The sequence below is a fragment of the Helobdella robusta genome (assembly GCF_000326865.2).
Source record: "Helobdella robusta unplaced genomic scaffold HELROscaffold_17, whole genome shotgun sequence".
In the NCBI taxonomy this organism is placed as follows: domain Eukaryota; kingdom Metazoa; phylum Annelida; class Clitellata; order Rhynchobdellida; family Glossiphoniidae; genus Helobdella; species Helobdella robusta.
The window spans coordinates 2437598-2447534 of NW_008703942.1; the positions used below are offsets into that span (position 1 = coordinate 2437598).

Consider the following 9937-nt stretch of genomic DNA (forward strand, 5'->3'; position numbering starts at 1 on the left):
TNTTATCTTTGATTCTACTATGTCTCTCTCTTCTCAGATTAATAGTGTTGCTAGAAGCTCTTACTTTCATCTACGTAGAATAAAAAAACTTTTGCCTTTTCTTGATGATCCTACTCTTCTCCTTCTTGTTACTTCGTTAGTCTTATCTAGGATTGATTATTGTAACTCGCTCTACTATGGTCTTCCTGACTCTATACTCTATCCTTTAAGTAAAGCTTTTAACTCTGCTGCTCGTCTAGTTGCTCGTGCCCCTTTCTTTTCTCATATATCTCCATATCTTGTTCTCTTGCACTGGCTACCTATAAAATATAGAATAATTTTTAAAATTTGCACGTTCATGTATAAGTCTCAATCTAAATTATTTCCTAAGTACTTATCAGATATATTAATTGAACCTAAACGCCCCGGTTTACGATCGTCTTCTTCTTCTCGCTTTTTCTTAACTCGTGTTAAACACTCTTTTGCCAAATCTGCTTTTGCTTTTTCTGGTCCTTTTCTCTGGAACTCTCTACCTACTTCTCTAACTATTTCTCCATCACTTGCGAAGTTCAGAGCGGATCTCAAGACCCATCTGTTTTCAAAATTCATTGAGGAGCGCTGTTGAACATCGCGGAAATAGCGCTTTATAAGCTAATTGATTGATTGATTGATTGATTGATAGAAAGCTGTTGCCATGTACCGACAGGTAAAAATTGAGTTTTATCTTGATTCAATTTGAGACAATTTCTTGACATCCATGTACCTATTTTAGTCAAGCATTCGATGAGATTTTCAACTTTACTTTCAAACAGTTCTGGTTCACTGCTAACTATTATTTGGATATCATCAGCGTACGCATGATATGAAAATCCAAAGGATTCTATTACTTCATATACTTCAGCAGTGTACAGGACAAACAGAATAGGTCCCAGGACTGAGCCTTGTGGTACACCAGATGACATTGCTTCAATACCAGATAATTTGTTCCCGAAAAAAACCTGTTGAGTTCTGCCAAACAAGTACGAATTGAACCAATTAACTACAACTCCAGTAACTCCGTAATCATATTGTAGGCGATTCATCAGTATTTGATGGTCTACGCAATCCAAGGCAGCACTCATGTCCAAGAATGTAAGCAACGAAACATATTGTTTATCAATTGCATTAAACAACTCAGACATAACATACAGCAGCGCTGTTTCAGTTGAGTGATAACGTTTATATCCAGATTGAAATACTGGTATTGAGCTATTTTTGTGTAGATGACTCAGTAGCTGACTGGCAACAACTCGTTCAATAACTTTAGAAACGAAGCAAATGTTTGATATGGGTCTGTAACTTTTCATTTCATTTCTATCATCTTTCATTTCCTTCAAGACAGGTGTAATAACTGCGTGCATACATTTATTCGGAAATACTCCCTCTTGCAAACATAAGTTAACGAGTTAACGTATGTGTGTGTGTATGTATGTATGTATGTATGTATGTATGTATGTATGTATGTATGTATGTATGTATGTATGTATGTATGTATGTATGTATGTATGTATGTATGTATGTATGTATGTATGTATGTATGTATGTATGTATGTATGTATGTATGTATGTATGTATGTATGTATGTATGTATGTATGTATGTATGTATGTATGTATGTATGTATGTATGTATGTATGTATGTATGTATGTATGTATGTATGTATGTATGTATGTATGTATGTATGTATGTATGTATGTATGTATGTATGTATGTATGTATGTATGTATGTATGTATGTATGTATGTATGTATGTATGTATGTATGTATGTATGTATGTATGTATGTATGTATGTATGTATGTATGTATGTATGTATGTATGTATGTATGTATGTATGTATGTATGTATGTATGTATGTATGTATGTATGTATGTATGTATGTATGTATGTATGTATGTATGTATGTATGTATGTATGTATGTATGTATGTATGTATGTATGTATGTATGTATGTATGTATGTATGTATGTATGTATGTATGTATATACGTTTGAATGCTAGTATGCAAGCATTTTCAATTGTACGTTCTGCTTCGTTTGACGTCTTGACGTCAGCTAATAAATAATAAGTTAAGCTATTGTATTATTGGCTTTTTGAGCCTTCGGCGTTTGCAGAAAGTCAAGAAGTTAAATAAATATCTTCTGCAGCTCTTGTTGGAGTCTTACTATTCTTAGCTGCAGCAGGGTTTTTCTATTTGGTTGTAAAATACATCAACAAACTGTTATCATTTTTTCAATAACACTATAACATTGGCAACTGAACCAGCAGCGTCAACAAACTCACCGACGACAAACTGACCAGCAACAAAATGACTTACGAAGGAACACTTCTGAACACTTTTGTCAACAACAACAAAAACAACTTCCCCTTGAAAGTTGTTGTGACAACTCTACAGGAAGCCACGACAGTCCTCAACAACCATTCCATCACCAACGACACACAACTAGTCCTGCACGGTTGGACCAAGCACATCAAAGTACTTGCTATCACAGCTGGTCAGTTCATTTATTTTCATCTTTGCTATCTATTAATTCAAACTTAATTCAAAAAGTTGTGCATATTGCAATTCACATCAGCTGTTTAATGTTTTGAATCGCAGCTAGCATTCAGAAAAAGCTTCTAAAAAATTTCAAGTATAAAATTGATCTATTTTAGGCAACCCTTCAAATACGCCAACAAATGATCCCATGACCACTTTCAACTACTACGCAATCCCGCTGACTTACCAAGCGTACTTCAAAGTCAAATCCAAGTTTTATCGTGGACTTTCCAATTTGGTTTCATCTGGTTGGTGGGGTTGGACTAAAGCTGTTAGTACCGATTTGAGTGGAAGCCCTAACTTGAGAGTTGGTGATGTCGTTAGAGTGGCTGAAAACACTGAAGACAAAATGAAACGAGATTATGATGGAGGTGGTTCGATCACAATGTTGAAAAAGAATAATAATGCGACGGTTGCAAGAATTCATATTGCACGTTCATGCAGTGCTGTATTCAAAGAACTGATGGAGGAAAAAGGTGACGATCTAGAACAAAGTGGTTATGACAATCTAAATTTGAATGATGAATATACGATGAAACAACTTTCAAAATATTTAAATTTTTGCGATCTGGAAGTTCAGATATCAAAAGCAAGTCCTGACATCAACAGACCAATCACATCCACACCCTCATTCCCTTCTTCATCGCTGTCCTCAGACAATCTTCCTTTCGATCAGAACATTCTGCTGCTCAATCCCATCCAGGAACAGTCCGTACTGACAAGCATCGAACATCCAGATGCTCCGGCTTTCCGAATCCCGCTGCGTACACTCATCTACGTGAAGCTGAAACAAACCTTGGATAAAACTTCCAGTCCGTTGCAACAAAAATCATCTTCATCATCATCATCATCTTCCCTGCCGTCACAGAGTAAAAAACCAGTGTTGTCGAAGTTTGATAGATGCGTCGAGGTGTTGATAAAGGATGTTTTCATCTCGCTGCTACCTCCGCAAAGGGCTTTTGAGAGATTCGCTCATTGGTTAGCGTACTTCAAATCATATAATCATTTCGTTTTTTACTTTATTATTTCTTAATACATTATTCACGTAAAATGTAATGGAACTAAAAATAGTTTGAGTTTGAAATTTAAAGTTAATTAATTTGGTTTATGAATTTTTATAACATATGTAGGATTTTCATAAAAGAGAATTATAATTTAATATAAAAAACGTGCATTCCAGGTATTTTATCAGTAACTCGAACGATACACTCGTAAGTTTTATGTTATTGAAGCATTTCAAAACACAATTTATAAAATTTTTTAAATGAAAACCATTTTTTAAAACCTTACATAAAATAATATTATATTTTTAAATAAATTACATAAAATAATATTATATTAGCTGTCAATATTTCTTATATTGTGGTTTAAATTAATTGTAGTTCAAAGAGAATGACATTTTAGCTCTTCACCGAAGTAAAAAAAGAGTAGCCCCCTTGCCACCGACAGCAACACCATCATCGCAACAACCGTCTGAGCAGTCGCAATCGCCGCCACAGTTACAACAGCAACTATCGCAAGAGCTACAAGAGAATCTATTGCATTTGCTACAGCTACAACAACAGCCACCAGTCAAACCTCAGATGTCAGATCAACAACTTCAACTGCAGCAGCATCAACTGCAGCAGCTATTACAGCAGCTACAACTGCAATCACAGCAACCAACCCAGCTGCAACCAAACGTCAAAATTAAAACTAACACTATCAACGACTCACAGCAGGTACAAACTCAACTTGAACAGATCCAACTGCTGCAAGATCAACATAAACGACTATCAAACGAATTACAGCAACAACAATTGTTACTCATAAAAACGCAACAACAATTGCAACAACAACTGCAACAGACAAAACTGCTACAACCTCAATTGGAAATTCCACAAGAGGTTGCCGATAACAAACCGACATCATGTAAGATTATTTTATAATACTATAATATAGAAATGCATAAATTTAGTTTAATGAATAAACACTGATGAAAAACTATTTTTAACGAAGCCTCGTCAAGCAGGATTGAAACAGAGGACGATGACTCCATAGGCACAGCAACCGGTCTGCAGTCAAAAGAAGGTTGGCTCAAATAATTTCTTTTGTATTATCATTAGTAGTAGTAGTATTATTATTATATTGAATATTGTATTCTTCTGTATGTTTTATGATACTTGATTGAATAAAAGTAGTGTTCCCATTATTATTATTATTATTTATGAAATGATACCGTTTTCGATTATTATCAACATTTTATCACAATTTTTTACACCTAACCTATAATATGTATATTGGTTTTTTGGTTGTTTCATTATATTTCAATGTTATGTTAAAAATTTAATAAGTTACACCTACTTAATATATCTAACATAAAATCTTAGAAAAAGATATTTAAACAAATTTGAAACTAAAACAACAAAAAAAGTATCGCAATTGTTGAAAAATTAACAATACAAAGAACATTAAAGTTATTCCATCAATAAATTATGAACATAATTGTGAATATTGTGGAAGACTTTGTTATATTATAACTACAAAAACCTTAACAGGCGAACCCCATTTTGAAATTCCGGGAGATGGAAATCTTTACAAGTTGAACAGCCAGCAATTTTTCGAAGTTTTGAGATATATCAAGTTGAACCAGTCAACTCTGGAGAAATGTTCTAGACAGAAATTGAACGGAAAGAAGTTTGCCTCGCTAAGTCACGATGATATGTTGCATATGGGACTGCTACATCCAGTTATCATGCACTTTAAGATGTCTACGTTTAAATGTAAATAACTTGCGTTTTTGGTTTGCTCTTTAGATACAAACACATGAATAAACCCAATTGAATCATAAGTTTTGTTTTGCTTTGCACCATTCAACATTTTCTTTAACAAAAATATTGAACAAGAGGTTGCCTTGTCAGAAATTAAAAAAATCTAAATTTTGGACCATTGTTTCTGTAAAAACTAGAAACAAAGCTAAGAATTGTCAAATCAATGTTTTATAAAATTAATGATTTTTCAATGGATTATCGTTCATTAAATAAACAGAATCGGCAAACCTTTTTAAAAAAAATTTACATCCGTGAAACTAAAATATGTGATTGCTTATTGCAAGGTTTTCCATCTTTTCTTGTCAACAACTTCTTTTGTTTGATTCGATTTTGTCATTCTCTATTTTTGGACAAAATTTTTTTCGATAAAAGTTTCCATATTCCGAAGGCTATCCTCCACCGTTTTTTTAATACTACTTTGTTTGTTGTTACAGTTTTTATTCGCTGCTTCCAGATTGTTCACTTTTCCCTCCAAGTTTCAAGGGGTAGCTAATTTAGTTTCCATCTCCCTTTTAATTATTCCAAATTTTCCTTTTATTCAGCGTTGTACTTAACCGTCCAAATTTGTTTTTTCATTTCTCTTTATTTTTTATCTTCATCATTTCATTGAACAAAACAAGTCATTGATTTAATCTTATATATCTGCTCTTGGAAAAGCTCTGCACTGTGAGACAGTTATTAACCATTTTTTATGTGCTATAAACATAAACACCAAATCATGTTCATGCTCATACTTTTTCAAACTGGTGATCAAAACCCGTGTCCATATATATAGAATATATACGATGTTATATGTGATAATAATAATATAATAATATAAATATAATAATATATAATAATGTTATATTTTATATATATGCCCATGCCCAATTTTGCTTTTTGGTTTTTGTGTGTTTGTTAAATATATTTTTATATTCTTGCGAATTCTAGTGGTTTTTAAACTTTCTCATTCATTTTTTCTAGCTAGACAATTTCTCCATAACGAATTCCAGTTCAATGTTGTTATTATAATTTTTACTGTATTTCATTTTATTATTCCCGTGTTAAACATTATTAATATTTTATTTATATATAAATTTTATTATTTTTATAATACAATATTTATTAAGATTTATATATATATATTCAACCTAAATTATACAGCTTCAGTTCTTAACAATATTTGGGTTTTTCTTCTTGTTTACGTAATGTGAAAGATCTAAACTTCCTTTTTGATCTTTGTTAGTCAATAAAAGACGTAAGACTGTTGGCGTTCGATCATTTGAGGCGTTCTCTTTTGAAATAATCTAAAATGGTTAATGTGAACGAGTTAGCTTGTGCATATTCGGCACTCATCCTGGCCGATGGCGGAGTTGATGTTTCGGTGAGTTTTTTTATTTGCAATCCTAACACGTGCTGCTGTGTTGTCTGAAATCAAACCTTTTCCTTTTTTAGTCAAGTCAAATCGGCCATTATCGTTTAATTAAAACTTTTTGAGTAGCGAGTACGTTGAACAAATAAAAATATTAAAAATTGCGGGAGTTCATGGTTTTCTCTTTAAGGTTTCATATTTTCTTAAATTTAATACACAAATATAAATAAATAAATTTAATAAAAATAGATAGATAAACCTAAATTTACAAAAATTTTAAGCTAAAGTTATGGACTGCAGTTGTCCATTTTGGTATTTCATCAAATTAGATTAGTAGATTCACTTATCTCAGAACCACAAAAAACAGATAGTAACAACATGATAATCATAATTATAATATTTAATTTTTGGTAAAAATATGAGATTAAAATAAAAGTAGGAAAATCTGGTACTGATCCCATGATGAACAGAGTTTTTTTTTCAGAAGTTGTAGATAAATGACAGATAGCTTACCTTCATTTATCTTTACATTTTCAAAACTGTAGTCCTTTCCTTCAAAATATTATCCCTGAAATTCCCAGGTTACCTTTATGATATCGTTTCTATCCACGAACAGGTCAGATCGTTCTGCTCTAAGAAGAGTTCCTTAAACACTCCTATTGCCAAATCCTATCGGGATAACCGTAATTTTCGTCCTGAGCTCCATATACCCAGAATTGAGTCACCTCTCAAGTTGAGATTATGTTCCTTGTTGAGTGTTTTTAAAAACATCTAATTCTGAAGTCTTATCTTTTCAACACCGATTCTAGGCACCTCTGAAGCAGCTGTGCGAATTGGCGCCATATAATGTTCATACTATTATTATTGTTGATACATTAGTCCTATTTCATTTAATTAATTCTTTATTGCAATACAAAATGAAATGCCTAATTAACTGAATCAAACATAATGACCTTAGTATTGACTGGAACCTTATAAAAATTTGTCAGACTTTCTACTTGATCTTAGTTAAAAGTTCTCCAAATTCTTTGAAACATTTTCCATCTCTTGGTATTGTCTTCTATATGTCCTACCTCGGGGAACTGGATCTCTGGAAGCTAAACGAAGATTAATTGATTGATTGTCTTCTATAACAATTTTTCAACCTTTTTATATTATTCTTTCTTTAGCTTTCCATTTCTCATTCTACTTTTACATTTTTATTAATTTATTCTGTGTTAATGTTAACAAATGTGTGTAACAAATTTTTTTTTTTTTTTTTAAATTTTTTTTTAATTCTTTTCAATTTTTCTATGGCTACAATTCATTTGTCTCTGGTGCCCATTTACTTCAGACTTGAGATACCTGAAGCCTATTTAATAAAATGTTTTTGGTTTTGTTGATGGATGTGTTTTGCCTCTCATCATGTCTAAACTTTTATAAATTTCCTGAATAATTTTGTGTGCAGTTCTCGATCTTATCAATCCAGCTGTAGGATCTTATCTTATTCTTTAAATATTGTGAAATTTATTTATATATGTTAACTATATTTTTATATAAAACTTTTGTTTTTATATTTGCAACTTGCCAAATTATTTTTTTCGCTCATAAATCATTAATTTAAAAATAATTATAATTTTTATTATAAAGCCTGATCATATTACGAAACTACTCAAAGCTGCCAATGTCACAGTCGACTCTCTTTGGCCAAGTTAGATATTTTTTTAAATCGATGAATGATTTCTATTTGTTTGCTGCTAATCATTTTATTTTGTCCATCCAAAGCACAGCATTTGACCATGATAGCCATGTTCAAATGTTTACAGCTAAATATTTTTTATGAGTTTTGAAATTTTTTTGGATTTCTTACCTTTGTTACATTTTTGCAAAGTTACTTTACTCACATGATCTCATATATGCACCAATTATATATGTTGAAGTTACATCTATTCATAACTTTATAGAGTACAAAAGAAATTTGATAAGAAATTACATTTATTATAACTGCCTCCACATCGTTTAGCACTATTTGCCAGTGCTCTGAAAACTGTTAACATCAAGGATCTTGTGAAATCAGCTGGTAGTGCTGCACCTGCTGCCCCATCAGTGGCTGCCACAACTGCTGCTACTACTGCTGCTGCACCTGTTGAGAAGAAGGAAGAGAAGGAGGAGAAGAAGGAAGAATCAGATGAAGATGATGGAGACATGGGATTTGGTTGGTTCTGATATTTTTTTTCTAACTTAATAATAATAATAGTAATAACAATATGTCATGATGCACTTTTGTGCGTTGAGTAAGGTTACAGTAGTTACATGACTTTGGACGGCTTTAAATTATTTAATTACTGGGTTCATAGTTTTTTTCATCAATTGCTCTCTGAGTTCGATTAATACTTTTTCTGCAGTTTTCAATTATTATTCAACCGAGCATCTTCTTTTTACTAGGTTTTTATGTTTTACTTTTTAATAAAATGTGTTTCTATGTTTTATTTTTGATAACATAATTTAAACGAAGATATAGATGTGTAAATCTAGCAGCACAATCTCTTTACCCTGCACATTTAAACTGGTTATTAAAACATTTATGAAACACTTTGACAAATGGTAGAGATTCACATCATTCTTTGGTAGGAGCTTAGTAAATGGCTGATGACAATTTTGAACATTAAAGGAAATTTAATTAAATCAATATTCCAAAATAAGTACTTAATAATATTTAAAATGTGCAAGTTAAGTACTTATCTGACAGGTCCTTTTGGGCAAGCTCCAATTATTATCTAAATGAGTGAGAATTGTTGTGATAGAAAGAATTTTAATACAAACAAAAGTGGCAGGTCCTAAGGGTCGTTTATAAGTGTCTTATTGAACTTGTTTTGAAATATTCATCTATTTAACAAATTGTTTCATTATACCTACAGGATTGTTTGACTAAATGGATCTACAGCTATCAGCAGAACATTATCAACAATTCAAATTATTTATTTGATAATAAATTATTTTAATAATTTTCACGTGTTTTATGTTTTGCGATTCAGATAAACTGAATTTCTTGGTTCTATGTAAATTTAAATTGTACACTATGGCTAGGTGTAGTGTATCATTTATTACTCCATGTCTCATAATTGGTGACTCAAAATTGGTTTTGCGAAGGCAGGGCTTGACAGAGCTTCTTGATGAGGCCAATTGGTTTCTAGCTGCTACAGTCACACGATTGCTCATATCGGCTTTGCCGTGTTCGACA

The 9937-nt window shown here is 31.9% G+C and overlaps 3 protein-coding genes across 3 annotated transcripts in view; 2 read left to right on the forward strand and 1 right to left on the reverse strand.

Annotated features, from left to right (window-relative positions):
- Nucleotides 1-588, reverse strand: part of HELRODRAFT_170239 (hypothetical protein) — a gene marked incomplete at both ends in the record, with an annotated part of 7024 nt that extends 6436 nt beyond the window's left edge. Inside the window, one exon of the mRNA XM_009016064.1 lies at nt 396-588. Within this exon, the coding sequence (XP_009014312.1) occupies nt 396-588 (193 nt within the window). The remainder of the gene's footprint in view (nt 1-395) is intronic.
- A 1737-nt stretch (nt 589-2325) lies between these two features.
- On the forward strand, nt 2326-5435 carry HELRODRAFT_191018 (hypothetical protein; the record flags this gene model as incomplete). The annotated part of the gene is made up of 6 exons (XM_009016065.1): nt 2326-2512; nt 2673-3534; nt 3737-3767; nt 4299-4467; nt 4555-4626; nt 5094-5435. 6 exons carry the CDS (start codon nt 2326-2328, stop codon nt 5324-5326), a joined length of 1554 nt encoding a protein of 517 aa, XP_009014313.1. The 3' UTR covers nt 5327-5435.
- Nucleotides 5436-6594: 1159 nt separating this feature from the next.
- Nucleotides 6595-9705, forward strand: HELRODRAFT_191019 (hypothetical protein). Its single transcript, XM_009016066.1, has 5 exons — nt 6595-6729; nt 7334-7474; nt 8347-8407; nt 8720-8911; nt 9615-9705. Exons 1-5 carry the CDS (start codon nt 6658-6660, stop codon nt 9626-9628), a joined length of 480 nt encoding a protein of 159 aa, XP_009014314.1. The 5' UTR covers nt 6595-6657; the 3' UTR covers nt 9629-9705.
- The last annotated feature ends 232 nt before the right edge of the window (nt 9706-9937 follow it).

What these genes read in the sequence shown, in the direction of transcription:
- HELRODRAFT_191019 (XM_009016066.1), top strand. Translation starts at nt 6,658, where the DNA reads ATGGTTAATGTGAACGAGTTAGCTTGTGCATATTCGGCACTCATCCTG. An exon ending in GATTATGTTCCTTGTTGAGT is followed by an intron (nt 7,475 to 8,346) that starts GTTTTTAAAAAC and finishes TTTATTATAAAG; the next exon opens with CCTGATCATATTACGAAACT. An exon ending in AGTCGACTCTCTTTGGCCAA is followed by an intron (nt 8,408 to 8,719) that starts GTTAGATATTTT and finishes CACATCGTTTAG; the next exon opens with CACTATTTGCCAGTGCTCTG.